Below are 16,431 nucleotides of genomic sequence, written 5' to 3'. Positions count from 1 at the left end.
ATAGACATGAAATATAAGTTACCAGGATATAGAATGAGGCTAAAGAATAGGGAGTGGTTGCTTATTATTAGCAGAATGTTCAACTAGGGTGAACTTAATGGACAGAGGTGATGGTAACACATTGTGAGAATAATTAACAGTGCAGAATGGTGTATGAATGTGGTGGAAAGGGTAAGCTCAGAGTCATGTATGTCACCAGAAGGAAAGCTGGAGGTTAAAAGATGGGAATGTATAAAACAGTGAATCTTGTGGTGGACAATGTCCGTGATTAACTATATAAATACTAGAAATCTCTCTCATGAACTAGAAAAAATGTATGACACTATAACTAGAAGCTAATAATAGAAAGGCATACAGGAAAAATATATATATACCTATTGCAAACTATATACTACAGTGAGTAGTATTTTAACATTCTTTCATCAACAGTAACAAATGTACTATACCAAAACTATGAGTCAATAATGGAGAGGGGGATGATTAGGAATATGGGAGGATTTGAGTTTCCTTTTTTGTCTTTATTTCTTTTCTGGTGTAATGAAAATATTCTAAAAATTAAAAAAAAATTAATTGTGATGGATGCACAGCTGTATGATGGTACCATGGGTAACTGATTGTACACTTTGGATCTTTGGATAATTCTATGGTATGTGAACAATCTTAATTTAAAAAAAAGGGATCAGACTTCAATTGGAGATATGAACGAAATGGCCTTGGTTACAACTAAGGTAAATCAGACTAAAGATTAGAGGATATCGACTGTATTTTAAAGCTTTAATTTCTGTGTGAGACCAAAGAGAAAGATGTTTATTCAGTAGAAAATATTTAACATATATGGTCAGTTTATTCAACCACAACTACATAGAACCTTGAACAGGGAGTGAGATCTGGTTGGTTTGTACAGGTTAGTGTGAAGCCCAATACATCCCAGAGTAATCTGGGCAGAGGATAAAAAAGTATTTGAAAAGTCCCCTTGAAGAACTTTGGGAAAATGTGGAAATACTAAATTTATCCACTTGGGGAATTCCATATATTCTCACAAACACTGGGGACTACCAATTTAGTAGGCCAAGCCTACTTCATAAGCTTAACCTTATGAAGCCTGTCACTGCAAAGGAGAGGATAAGCCTCTTATAATTGTACCTAAGAGTCACTCCCAGAGAACCTCTTGTTGCTCAGATGTGGCCTCCCTCTCTAAGCCATCTTGGCAGATGGACTCACTGCCCTCCCTCCAACGTGGGACATGACTCCCAGGGGTATAAATCTCCCTGGCAATGTGGGACATGACTCCTGAGGATGTTCTGGACCCAGCACTGTGGGAATGAGAAAGCCTTCTTGACCAAAAGGGGAAAGAGAAATGAAACAAAGTAAAGTTTCAGTGGCTGAGAGATTTCAAATGGAGTCAAGAGATCATTCTGCAGGGTTTTCTTATGCATTATATAGATATCCCTTTTTAGTTTTTAGTGTATTAGAACAGCTAGAAGGAAATACTTGAAACTACTGAACTGTAACCCAGTAGCCTTTTTTATCAAAGATGAGCGTATGAGTTTATAGTTTATACAGTGTGATCGCGTGATTGTAGAAAACCTTGTGGCTCACACTCCCTTTATCCAGTGTATGGACAGATGAGTAGAAAATGGGAACAAAAAAGGAAATGAATAATGGGGAGGGATGGGGGAGATGGGTTGTTTTGGGTATTCTTTTTTATTTTTATTTTTATTTTATTTATTTTTTTGGAGTAATGAAAATGTTCAAAAATTGAATGTAGTGATGAATGCACAACTATATGATGATAATGTGAATAACTGTTGTACACTTTGGATGATTGTAAGGTATGTGACTATATCTCAGTAAAATTGCAAGAAAAAAATAAAGTAGGCTAAATCATAATTGGCCATTTTGACCTACAAAAAAGCAATTTCATATGGTTAACAAAATACCATGGAAGGTAGAAATGGCACAACTGATCAGACGGGGGGCTAAGGGACAGTAATGACTGGTATGGATCTCTAGGTACATTACAAGGAGAATGGAGGGATTGGGACTGGGACTGGAGTGATAAGGATGTGGTACTGGTGGTTACCTAGGGAACACCTAATCCACGTGGAGTTGTCTGGTAGGAACCTCATTCTGTGGGTCTGAAGCTTTCGGTTAGGTAAGGTGGTCTACAGATGGCAATTAGGTTGATGAGTGTGGCTGAAACAGTGGTGTGCCAGTTTGAATGTACTGTGTCCCCCAAATGCCATTATCTTTGATGTAGTCTTGTGGGGCAGACATTTTTGGTGCTGATTAGATTTGCTTGGAATGTGCCCCACCCAGCTGTGGGTGATGACTCTGATGAGATATTCCCATGGAGGCATGGCCCCACCCATTCAGGGTGGGCCTTGATCAGTGGAGCCATATAAATGAGCTGACTCAAAGAGAAGGAACTCAGTGCAGCTGTGAGTGACGTTTTGAAGAGGAGCAAGCTTGCTAGAGAGGAACGTCCTGGGAGAAAGCCATTTTGAAACCAGAACTTTGGAGCAGAAGCCAGCCACGTGCCTTCCCAGCTGGCAGAGGTCTTCCGGACGCCATTGGCCATCCTCCAGTGAAGGTACCCGATTACTGATGTGTTACCTTGGACACTTTATGGCCTTAAGACTGTAACTGGGTAGCCAAATAAACCCCCTTTTTATAAAAGCCAATCCATCTCTGGTGTTTTGCATTCTGCAGCATTAGCAAACTAGAACAAGCGGTGACCAAAGAAAAGAGTGTCCCGCTGAAACAGACTAGCCTAACTGATGAGACTGATACGCAGGACAATTAGATACTCTCCAACTCACTCAGCAATTCAGGTGTAGAAGACAGGAGACTACATTAAAGATTAATTCAGAATGAGAATTTGCAGGTCACAGAGGCCCGAGCTGGTGGTGCTGGCAAGACAATGGCTGAAGTGGTGACTAGAGTATCCAGGCTCAGCAGAGCAGGAAGCATGATTGGAGGAAATCAACAAAGTCAACGGAAACAAAGGGTTGAGGCACCAAAGATGCCGACAAGGTTCAGCGGCAGGTTCTGTGAGAGTGAAAAACAAAACAAAACAAGACAAAAACAAAGAGAAGGTTTTGGTCGAAGAGTTGGTTTATAGGTGTAAGATTCCAGAGGAGGAAACTTTTTAGAGGTCAAGGGTGAGGCCTGGTTGTAGAAATCAAATGGAGACAGGCATCAGGAAGATAAGAAGCCAGAGGTTGAATCAATTTTAAGGCAAGGCAAAACCGGTAGTGTCTTAAGTGATCTTATTAGAAGAAGATAAAGAAACAAAATGAAAGCCACAGGGGGAGGAAAGAGGTGAGAAAGTAACACTTTCAATGATTAAGCATGGACGTGAACCCTTTCCAAATGGGATGCTGGCCAGGAGCTGTGCCTGAAAGGGAGCTTAGGGTAGTTTAATCTAACGTGCAGAAGTTCTACTAGTGTAACCCAAATTCTCTCCATTCAGTTACAGAATAATGCTACCTTCGTGACTAGCAATGCTCTCTGGATCTTCAGATCTCTTCTTAATGCTTCGGATTTCTTATGTCTCTCCTAAAACTTAAATCCGCCTTCCCCTCTGATCCATAATCCACCTATTTTATTGCCCCAAGTCATAAGGGAATCTTTTCTCTGCACAGTGGCTAGTAATTTTTCTAGGCCTTCCTAACTGGGCTCCTTGGCTTCATTTGAAATGCTAGCTTCCTGAACAAAACCTCTGTGAAGCACCAGTGAGTTTGTGGTGATGTTTCCAAAGACAGAGAAGAAGTGAAAGTTAAACAGTGTTCTGACCCTGGCTATTTTAACAAGCAAAAGTAGACAGACAAAAAGGAAAATGATAATTCTGAAAGCACAAGAGAAAAAAAAGTACCTCTTTCGGAACATTTCTTCCACCAAAAAGAAGAGCAGCCCCTCCGCCCCTTTGGCTGTAATGCATACATCCCTGCACTTACTTACCCACACAATACAGGCAGTATATCTTGGAATGTCCCAACTTAAAACTTGTGCAGAATATTTTGCAAATAACTAGATTTTGTGTATTTTTTAATGAAATTATTTCTTTCAGGTTTGGAATTTTCAAACCTATTCTTCCATCTCAAAATTTCACTTTCATCTTCACTGCTCTAAGGAATAATCATTCAAATATCAAGCCAAAAAGTAACAAGTAGAAGTGTTACTACTTATAACTGAATTTGTGTAAAGGATCTGGAACAATGACTAGTACACAGTAATTACTTGAAAATGTTTGTTATCATGATAAGAAAAAAAAAAAAAATCCAGCAACAAGTCTTAAGAGATCTTTTCTAACCAGTGGACAAAATTCCAGGCTCACCCATCAAAGCCTAACTGCCCTACATGAACTAACACACACTTTTAATGACACTATTTTAACTACTGCTATGCTTTCTATGACTAGATTTAAACATGCCCACTTTCAAACAAGTGATTTCGATTGAGAAATAGGTACAACAATCTTTTCACTGAGCAAGTAATGCCTGGGAACACTCACAAGATCAGTGTGTATTTACTGGCATTTATCAGTCAAGTACTGCCTGCATTAAATGTTACTGCCTGACAATTTTTCCTTTAAATTGTTAAAGTGATTTTCAAAAGACCTAAATCTCTGAGGTTATAGTCTTACTGCTTTCAAAACAGATCATGGCCTACTTAACTAGCCTGCACACCACTAACCTGGAAATCTGGCTTGGCGTTATCACAACTATGGAGGACACTCTGTGTGTCACGGGTCCTTACTCTCCTCTACCTGACTCCTAGACACCGAGTCAACCTATACTGCTTTAATCCCCAATAAAGCACAAAGGGATGAGAAGGTAACATCTGTCAAGTAAACAGCTTAAGTGAAAAACTGGTATCATGACACAATCTTAGTCTTCGTTTACCATGTGAAGGTTTGGTATGAATGGAAGGTAAACTCCCAAATGCAGGAAAAAAAAATCATGACAAGCACAGGTTTGTGGCTTAATTCCCCAACAATCAATATTTGGGAAATGACAATAATATTTGTATTATCTTATATTTTGTATTGTCTATCAAACCTTAAAATAACCTCAAGAGATATACTGGGAAGGTGCTATGCTCATTTTACAGACAAAGAAAATAAAGCCCAGAGAGGTTAAAAGACTTGCTTCAGCTCACACAGCAAATTGATAGCAGAATGAGCAACAGAACTCAGATCCTTGGGTCCAGGACTCTTACCATTATCCTAAGCTACCACCCACATGACACAATGAAACTGGAAAAGAAAATGCTTCATGGGCCCGGCCTTACTAATACTTCTTTACCATCTCCTATACCTTCCATTCACCAGGCTACCTCCTCTTGAGAAATGTACATACCAAAGAATCCTTTCTGGGCTGCATATACACACTGTATTTAGTATTTTGTATTTTCCCAAAGATCATGGCTCACAGCAATGGCAACATACAGGAAAAATGACATGGTAAATAGTCAAAAGAGTTCTCAGGTCCTGGAGTTAAAGGCCTGAGTTCTAGCCCTAACTTGGCCAATGGACACTTATACAGCCATATACCTAAGACAACTACTTAACCTTTCTGCATTTTGACTTCCTTGTCTATGAGAATAAGAGTGACTAACTGCCCAAGCTATTACATGAATTGTTTTAAATATCAAATTCAACAATGTATGCTAAATACATACATAAAAAAGTACTTCATAAAAATAATTTTAAGTAAAACATAGATTAGATCAAATCTATGCCCATTGGAAAGTGATGATGTATATTTGGAATTAGGGCATGGCACTCTAGGAGCCATACTGGCACAATTCCTTTGCAAGGTAAAATGAGGAATTAAAGACATGTAAATGCGTAATGTGATAAACACTGAATGAAGAATTTTCAAAAGTCAGCACAGTACAGTAGCAAAAGTACCACACCCAACACTGGGGTTCCAGTTCTAGCCCTGCCACTAGTGAGATTTATGACTCTGGGCAAACTATTTCATTGCTATGCTTCAAACTTCTACATCCATAAACATGAATGGGTCAAATAGACTGCAATATTCCTTCCAAGTCTACAATTATGGTAACTAGATTTAATGTAGCACCCTTATTTATAAGGTGAAAGTGATGTAGTTTCTAAAACTATAATTTTACTGCAAAGGAAAGACAGCAAAGATATTTCCTAATTCATTATCCAAACCATAAAAAAGATGATCAGGGAAATAAATGGTTTTACAAAGACTACTACTTACTTGCTAGACCTTGGAACTACCATTTCAGCTAGCGTTTCATACTGCTTAATCCAATCATTGTGGTTTAACCTGCAGGAAAATACAATAAGCATTAGAGAAAAACAAGTCCTACTCCCTGCCATATACAAGAAGAGAAAAAATTACGGGACAAACAGTAAGTATATCTCAAATCTATTGAGCAATAAAAGCTTCAAGTTTCTCACTGGAGTATAAATTTTAATACACTAAGTGAAGAGGAAATACAGTTCACCATGCTCTTATAACCAGTAACTACTGCAAAACAGGCACGTCCTAGAAATACATTTGGAAAAGAAGTTAAGCAACACACAGATCCTAAATTACTTCTAAACTATACTGGTTGACATACATTACCTAATTAAAAAAAAAAAAGAAAACGGCCATGCTGACATCCCTATCATTTCCATTTAGTGGCCATTATGAAAGGCTAGATAAGACTATATGTATCGAAAGTATAGAGTACCAGGAAGTATTATGTGTGTGACAGTAAACTGTGTTCCCAAGGAACATTACGCAACAAACTCCTCTAGAAGCCATTGACTTATGGGGTTGTGGGGAGAGACAACTATGTTTGAGACTTAAAGTTAACAATAGTGGTGCCTGTAGGCTAGGATAGAGAATAATTCATTATGTAAAGAGCCCTAGAGCCTATGCTTCAATTAAACTGTAAAGAAAATTCTGAAAACTTGTAGTTTTAAAAACAAATGAAACAAACCTTTTACCTAGGCAAAAGTTATTTTCCTACATAGTATAAAAACACAGATACTGAAAAATTTACTATAAATAATCAGTGTTCCAGTCTAGTGGGATGGGAGAGAAGGGAGGAGTTATGTAACTGAAACATAAAACAGAACTTTGGGAACCAAACCCTTAGTTTTAAGCCCTTCTCCATGTGTAAAGAATATCCAGAAGACTGCATTCTGCAGTAAAGAGAAAAAAATGCAGAAGTCAGATAATATTGCAGCTATTGTAAATTCCACAGAAGTGCTCTTCCCACCCCCTTTTCAAGGGACGTCATTTTCCAACATTCCCTGTTTCCTAACCAGATTAAAATGCAGAGCCCAGAGAGGGAAGGCTTCATGAAATGATACCCTGAGGAGGCCCCAGATCTCCCACCTGTCTGGATCCCAGAGATTCCCTCATAGCAAGACTTCAGTGTAAGGAAGTGAGACCATTAACAGAGCTCTAAGAGTGTTGAAAGGATTCATTTTATCAAGTTTAACTATGATCAAATGTTAACTAACACAGAAGGTCTAACCTAGAGGAGACGACAACGGTTGTCTAATCCAGAGACTGACAACCAATGCCACAGCCTGTTTCTATAAATTAACTTTATTGAAACACAGCCATATCCATTCGCTGAAGTTACTGTCTATGGCTACTTTCAGCTACAATGACAAAGCTAACGTGGCAGGTTTGAGTAGTCACAATAGAGCCCAGTATGGTCCAAAAAACCTAAAATATTTACTATCTGGCCCTTTACAGAAAAAGTCTGACAACCCCTGATCTAATCCATCATTTGCTTCTTATGGGGCTTAATTTATCCTACCCAGTCATCAAAATTTTTCAGAAAAACAAATACGAAGACATTCCTTACTATTTTGAAAAATCTAAAATCTGTATTTAAAAAAAAAAAAATTTAGCATTATTTAACTATTTAAATAGCCAACTCTACCAAGTTTCTAAATTTGATTTGGAATCTCAATTGAGATTACAGATTATGAACTTGTCTACACTATGTGTCTCCTGAATATATGCTGGATGATAGAATGAATGGCAAGATTATATTCCCTTTAAACTTAGGTTTTACGGAAAACTTCAAATTGCAATACCAGATAGTAACATTTTTCTTATATTTTAGGGAGTAAAAACCTTTTGTAATAGAAAGACCTACTTTGGAACTACCACCAATAATGTGATGAGATACTCTGAATCAAGAACAAAGTCATCCTTCTTGACAATTTCTGCTAGACTTCTAGTTAGCAAACTTCCTCTGAGGAATAAAAAAAAAAAGCATTAGGCTGATAAGTGCATGCTATAATTATATAAATAATTATGTGATATAATAAAGAAATGAGAGGCACTCATATTCACAAATTATATACCTATCAAGAGAGTAAGGATCAGTCTTTGTTAAGAAGTCAAAATTTAGCTGAAAATTTCCCACCCCTGCAACCAAAGATATGTCAACGTTTGGTAAAGCGTGCCTACAGTATCTCCCTTTGTATTTGCTTTAATTTTTTTAACTCAGCTTTTCTCTTGATTACATACACAATATCATGGCTAGGAAACAGCTCTTCATTAGACATCAATTCAAGTTTATTCCATAATTATGAAGTTGTATCATCTAAGTACAACCTTTGGATTTCCACTCTCAGTATCATTTGGTTAGTTAGCCCAATAATTATCTCTCTCCAATCAGTCTTCAATTGGTCTTCCAGTAATGACCTTTCATAATGTTTTGCTCTGTTGCATCACTGACAGTATCCAACCATCTTTCCCTTTGGGAAAGTAATGGATAATCTGAGCAGTTAAGTACTTAAAGCTACACTCCTAGTAGTCATACACAAAATAAAATGAGAGCAACTAAAACAAGTGTGTCCTATTTTAAGAAAACCAACTGTGTGAAAAACCTGAACTTGGAAAACATACAAATCAGAGAATGACTGTTTACATCACAAGCAGGAGATAATAAAACTATGCAATTATACTATGATTTGATTTAAAACAATGAACTTTCACCAAATTTTTCAGTGAAACACCAAATGAATGAATAAAGGGATAAAGTAGGATCCAATTCTACTTGCAAGTATTACTTACGAAACAAATGTAATAAATCAACCTCACATTTGTTTTGACTAGCCTAACTGTAAATTTACACCTTAAAGCACTTTTCTCTGTGAACTGAAATAACAGAAACCACATAAACTGGAACCTACCAAACCCCAACAATATTTAAATTGATGAATGCCATAATGATTCCCCAATTTTTAATATTCACATATTCTTGATATGCTTACGCATTCTTCCGTTCCAAATTCTGAAGATTCCCTTTCAGGTTATTGTATGCGGATGCTCGCGATTTCAGGTCATTGTCAATCTGAGTTACCCCCTTTAAAATAAAAGAAGAAAAGAAAAATAGATAAAATTTTGCTAACTATGCCCTAATACAATTAAAGAGGCTGTACTTTAACATTAACTTTTAACAACAACAAAAAAAAACCCCACTAGTTCCTGATCTACAAACATTCTACAAAATTTTAAAAGTTCAGCTTTAAAGTCATTTTTTAAATATGCTGCTACATTTTTTAATGACCATGATTTCAATATGAATCTTTTCTACTAATAGAAACTAGTTCACATGTATCTTAATTATTACTACTTGTTATTTCTTAAATCATATAAGTGGAATCTAGGCCACTAGGTTTGGAGATTACAGATTAAAAGTTACAAAAGAACTAAATGACACAGAGAATTTCTTTGTTCCCAACTCCACTATCATTACACAAAATATTTTCTCAATGAAATTAAAATTTTTGTTGAATTTATTTATAAATGTTACAAAACTGATTTTTCAAAAAGATGTCTAAAATGAACAATTGAGGAAGAAAACACAAAGCAGATTTAAAAATTTGAAGAACTGGTTTCAACTTATGTCTCTACACTATTAGCTGCATGGCACTGACTTCACATTATTGACTCTAATGCCTTCTCTGTAAAATAGAATAATCATATGGACTTAGATTTGATACATGCAAAAACAACTTTCTAAATACTAGCATATCCTCGAAATTAAAATGCTTCTAACACCAATAAAATTATCTTTTTGACCCTATTCAAAACATGGCTTGTTGCTCTTTGGATGGCACTTCATTAGTTCTATTTTATCAGATATACTAATGTAAAATAAGAGCTTAAAAAGTGGACAATTTTATTTTTACAAGACACAGATACGTTTTTCTGTGCTTCAATTTTTCCTTCTATAAAATTAGAAGGCTGGAGGATTTCTAAGGTGTCAATTTTGAGATTCCAAAATCTTATTCTCCTAATAACGCTGCAATCTACCAAAAAGAATACAAGATGTTAAGTAGCATACATCTCAGTTTAAAACTAATAATCTCTGACTAGCCTCCCTTTTCCTTTGTCCTTTGAAGCAGTAACAGAATGTCTGGCTCAATACTTAATTCTAAACAAAATTTAACAACCCTAGTCTTTTATGAGGTTTGTTATGATATAATTATGGCCTGAAAGGTCATTTTATAGTACATGTTGCCCTCCTGAGTGACTATACCATTTCTACTAACATAACTTCCTACTCATAATATTAACAAATTGTGGCCCTAATTTTTGTCCATTTCTTTTGGTGGTGAATTATTGCTCAATTTTATTCACTGAATTGATCAGATGTAAAATTTTCTGTAAATAATCCTGATTTAAGGAGTTTTCACAAGCCGAGTAACATTACATCTTTAAAACATGTGTTCTTTACTTTAATTTGACTTAATAAGTCTTCATATAAAGTCCTGATGTTGACTTTCCTTTAACTTTCCTTTAACAGCCTCATCTTTTGCTATTCTCCCACCTATCAGATGTCCAACGACAGTGGTCTTTCTTATCTTTCCTAAATTCTATTTGCTCCTTCCCATCTCCATGCCTTTATAAATGCTGCCCTCTCTTAGTCCCTCTCTTCTTTGCCTGCCCTCCAACCTGCCCTCTTAGACCCTCATCAAATATCACTTCTGTGTAAAATGTTCCCTGACTCACTAAGGTACAATCAGTCCAGTCTTTTTCTGTGTTCTCTTAGGTTCCCTCCCTTATTCCAGACTCAACTTGAAGGTTGAGGGCAGTATTCTTTCATCCTTGTATTTCCAGATTCTAGCTCATAGGCCTGGCACATTAATGTACTCAAAAGTACTTGAAGAATTAAACCAGTATTAGAACTTACTTTTCTATTAAAATTACTCTACATGTTATCTTTTGAACCATGAAACCTTAACAAGATTGAGCTACAACCACAAACATACAAATCAAAAATAAAAGAACAGCAAGCCTTAAACTTGATTTTGTTTAATAATCCTGAAATTTGTTTTTCAGCTACCCACTTAAAGAGGACTAGTCCCTTGCTAATATATCTGACCAGTAAAATCTTCTCCAAACAACCCAACATAATTTATAATTTATATGTCAAATATCTCAGGTATACAGGGAAATTAATGGTTAAGTTTGTTATTGTAATAACTAGCTCTTCAACAATCAAATAAAAAGACCATTTTCAATTCCAAATATAATTGAGGAATGTATCAAATACGCAGCTTGATAATTATTTAGCTAGATTATTCCACCTTTTATCATGTTGCCATTTCTTGATTTGATTATATACACAACTAACCACCTCTCCTACCACATCGCATTTTATTTGATTTTCATATATACCACATAAATTTTTCTCTGACAGGTATTTCCCTTCCTGATTATTTGGCTTAAACTGCCATTAAAATCAATTTATATTTTCAGAATACATACCAATTAAATGCCAGAGTAGAATAGCAACAGTATTAATATATAATAAGCAAAACCCCCATAAAACTATATACTATTGCTCTTTCCAAAAAGAAATCCCCTTGAAGAACTTAACTGAGAATCAGCTCTATAACCTGCTTCTTTTTAATTACTTCTCATTACTCAAATCCTGGAGTTTATCTCTATTTTTAAATCTCAATATTAATTCGCATTCAAAATTACTCAAAGTACTAACTGCATTAGCAGTCTATAAATTTTTAAAGTTTCAGATATTATGCCCACTGAAGAAATGCCACATGCTTATTTTATTTTACTTTATTTTATAATTTTTAATTTTATTTTTTTACTTTCAAAGTCACACCTGAATGTAAGTAAGTGGCAATACACCACTGATTTTGCATATCCCTATGTCAATTACTAAGTAAATACAAAACGTGGATACTTTAGGGAGCATTTCATAAAGTATTTGGCACAGAGTTTCATCACATTAGACTCTCATCATGTAATACAATAGAACCTATTTGTACAGTACTGAGGATAATCAAAACTGAAGTGTGAAACTCACAGAACGTCTGAAGTGACAGCCCAGAAAAAAGGAAAACTTAAAAATCTTTTAAATAACTTTGCAAGTTTTTTGTTTGTTTGTTTGTTTGTTTTAATGACTCAGGTCAGAAGTACAAAATAGAAAAGTGAGCAGCTAGATCAAGTGAGTGCCGCCTGACAAAGGATTGCATCTGTATCAGCTAAAGTCTTGCAGACTCTGCTAAAATGATTTCCTTACACACACAGGTCATTGTTGTTGCAAGCCCACTGCCCCATCAGTAGCAATTTAGCAGTTATACAAGGACCTAGAAGTGGCTGAGAGGAAATAAGTCAGAGAACAAAAATGAGTTCCAACACCATCTCAAACTGCTTTCCTACGTGTTCCCTGAAAGAGTCCTGGTCAGCAACTCAGAGCAACCCAAATGTAGGCATTTTGTAGAAATTGATAATTTTATTGAGTTAAGCGGGAGCGATCTGATCTGGCAATTTTCAATGACAGAATTTGAACTACATCCTGGACTTTCAGAGAAAGGTAACATATTAAGATACATAACAAATTTATGTGACCCCCAAATAATGAGCTAGCAAATATATTTCAATATATGTGTCACATAGCTGAGACAATGCATTGTAGTCACATATACCTAGAAATTAGCAAGCACACGTTGCTTACACCAATATATGCACACACTTATTTTAAACAATTTTGTTTCTAACAATATGAGGAAACAAAGGAAAACTAAACCCTCAATAAGGATCAAAAAATAAATAAATAAATTCAGTCATATTTTAAACAGATATACAAATAGCACCACTTTGTATTATCAAACTACTCTTTTTCATTAAGTTATATGATTGTTTTAGTTAAAATCTTTGACAGTCTATTCATTTATGTTCAACTGAAGAGCATATTGTACCACAAAGTCACCAGAAACCAAGGAAAATGAGTCCAAGTAATTTTGACCATACTTTTTACCCTAAACAGTTCACTACAATATTGGCAAACAGGTCCCTAATAATTTGCTTCATTATAACTTTGGGTAAGAACTTTGCATTTTCTCTCATTCAAGGACTTCTCAAGAGGAAAGGAACTCCTAACTTGGTGAGCTAATGATGAGCTTCATGATCTGTATACTCCCCAAAACTGTGCATAAACTCATGTAGTAAATGAATACAGGCATTTTTCTGGGTAAAGGATCGATGCTGAACAGTCAGAAGGGGTAAGAAACCCCATCAAGTTTATTGTTTTGAAGCAATACCATGCATAAAACATAATTGACTTATTATCATCCACCTAAATGACTCATAAACCTTTAATAGATTCCAATTTCCTATTCTACATAATCTCGGTTACACTTAAAATTTGTTTAAATAATAATTATAGAATGTTACTTTTCTTATGTTGATGCATATTTAAAAGTTAATGAGGTTAGTAAGTAAACACTTGACACATAAAAAATGATAAATTTTTTAACATCTTTCTTTTCAGTAAAGTTGTAGCAAGGAACCTCCTGTTTACATCTGTGACATAATTAAGTTGCCTTGTCAAAAATGTAAATAGTATTACATAGCTAAATACTTATAAAATAAAATCACTATAAATCAATGTGTCCTACTTGTTTCTATTTTGTTCTTACCTTGGCAATTATTTCAGAAATATTTTTCAGGGACTGCTTGATTGGATATTTGGCCATGTCCCACTGGAATCTTGTTATATAAGTAACCAAGTCAACTGAAATGAGGGAATAAATCAATTACTGAAGATGAAGCAATGGAGTTTTTTATAGTTTATTACTCAATAATACATTTTAATGCTGAAACTAGCCTTGAGAAAATTAGCAAAGATCTCATTTCTAAAGAGTCCTGATTAACTAAATATGGAACTATATTAAGAAACATGGATTAATCAAAAACCTTACCCAGCAAACTGATGATCCCTCTCCTCCTTACTCAAAATTTAAAATCCACATTAAAGTTCTTTTTCTAATTTAATAACTTAATATACATATACCCATGATATACCTCATAATATGAAAAAGAGACATGAAGATAAAAAGCTACTTCAAATCATCTTCTCAATAAGCAGAAGTAGACAAAAATACGTTCTTTTTTTGGCCAACTTACCCAAACTGAAAATGAACTCACTTGTTAAGATATAGGATGACTGTTTCTAGGACTCTACACTTCAACAATCTTTTTTTAAATACATTTTTTATTGTGAACTTTCAAATACATACCTAACAGTGATAACTTTCAAAGTACAATTCAAGAAGTAGTTAGAGAACAAATTTCAAAGAATGTCATGGGTCACAGTTCCACAACTTCGGATATTTCCATTATTGTAAAACATAACATACACACAGAAAGGTCTTAACTCTCAATGTACAACTCAATAAGCAGTTATACAGACAATTTCAAAAACTATAATGGGTTACAGCTCCACAGTTCCAGTTCTTCCTTCATTAAGCAATATATGGTACATACAGAAAGGTGAAGACTTTGAAAGCACAATTCAACAAGCAGCTACAGAGCAAATCTCAAAGGATGTCACAGGGTACAGTTCCTACCCTACCATGTCACCTACCTCCCTCCAGCTATTCCAATACCCCGACATCCAAATAAATACATATATTTATATAAAGTTTCAGTATTCACACACCTCTGTTAAACCTTATCTTGTTTGTTAATACCCGCTCCTTTCACTTAATCTCTTTCTCCATCTTCAGGGGTGTCTAGGCAGTGAGCACCCTAACTTAGTCAAAGGGATGTCGACAGTATGGGGAAGGGGGCTGCTTCTGATTGTTCTTAAAGAGGCTGTTGCCTCTGGGTTTCAGGACTTCTCTGGAATGGGAACACTCTGGTGCATTTAAGTTTCTAAGAGAAAAAACTTAGTGGGTGAATGTCTTATAGAATCTCAGGTAGGGATCTAGGTATTTTGGGACTACTTTTCATAAGGGCATGGTATACTGTGGCCATTTTGGGTGTCTAGCTGGAGCTTGCATAAGAGAAACCTCCAGGATAGCCTCTCAACTCTATTTGGAATCTCTTAGCCACTGTGGCCTCAGCTTGTTACCTTTCTTTCTTCCCCCTTTTGGTCAACGAGGCATTTTCAATCCGTCACTGCCAGGGCCAGCCTGATTCCTGGGAGTCAAGTCCCACGTCACCAGGGAGGTTCACTCACCTGGGAGTAGTGTCACCTGGGAGTGGTTAATGAATTTATTTGCCGAGTTCGGCTTAGAGAGAGAGAAAGCCCAACTGAGCAACAAAAGGTTCCCTGGAGGTGTCTCTTAGGCATAATTATAGAAGGGCTCAGCCTCCTATTTACAACCCTAAGTTTCAGAAGGGCAGGCCCCAAATTGAGGGCTTGATTTATTAAGTAGTGGATTCCTAATTTCACTTAATATATATTCTATCCCAAGATAAATGGTCAGTTTCTTACATTATCTTCACTAAGGTGTTCAATCATCTTCACTAGGGTGTACAATCATCATCACTCTTAACTTTAAACAATTATCTTCACACAATACATTCCAGAACTCTTATCAGCTGCTAATTAATCATCCCTAGTATTAGTGTACTGTTGGTAAGATATTCCTATTAAATATAGTCTTTAATATATAATGGGTAGTTTTTCCATATACCACTCTGTTGTTAACCCTCTGCACATGTTTCATACTTTCTAACTATATCATGCTAACAGTTATTTAGGTTTGTGGTGCTGTTCTGTGGGTTATATGCCTTTAAACAACCATTTATGAACATGTTTGCCTTCAATGTGTCACTGATACTTATAATCCCATTAACGAACCACAGTCACACCTGACCATTCCCGTACCATTGAGTTCACCCTCATTATCATATCTGTACATATTAGATTATCATTTCCCCTTCACTAAATTCTATCTATGTCTAGGTCCCCTATATTCTACATTATATGACACTTATTTTACATTTTTCATGGAGTTCACGTTAGCAGTAACATACAACATCTCTCCTTTTGTGTCTGGCTTATTTCACTCAGCATTATGTCTTCAAGGTTCATCCATGTTGTCTATATGTTTCAGGACCTTGTAACTTCTTACTGCTGCATAGTATTCCATCATATGTATAC

At 35.8% G+C, this 16,431-nt stretch overlaps 1 protein-coding gene across 1 annotated transcript in view; it reads right to left on the bottom strand.

Annotated features, from left to right (window-relative positions):
- The window catches only part of ATP6V1C1 (ATPase H+ transporting V1 subunit C1), a 112,848-nt gene that overhangs the window by 27,956 nt on the left and 68,461 nt on the right, over positions 1-16,431 (bottom strand). The window contains exons 5-8 of the mRNA XM_037802551.1: positions 13,958-14,052; positions 9,278-9,369; positions 8,152-8,250; positions 6,240-6,308 (exon numbers count right to left, since the gene is read on the bottom strand). Of these exons, the coding sequence (XP_037658479.1) occupies positions 6,240-6,308; positions 8,152-8,250; positions 9,278-9,369; positions 13,958-14,052 (355 nt within the window). The remainder of the gene's footprint in view (positions 1-6,239; positions 6,309-8,151; positions 8,251-9,277; positions 9,370-13,957; positions 14,053-16,431) is intronic.

This window comes from Choloepus didactylus, chromosome 14, assembly GCF_015220235.1.
Source record: "Choloepus didactylus isolate mChoDid1 chromosome 14, mChoDid1.pri, whole genome shotgun sequence".
NCBI classification, from domain to species: Eukaryota; Metazoa; Chordata; class Mammalia; order Pilosa; family Megalonychidae; genus Choloepus; species Choloepus didactylus.
The sequence above is the reverse complement of the archived record's forward strand: the minus strand, read 5'-3'. Positions and strand labels throughout refer to the sequence as shown.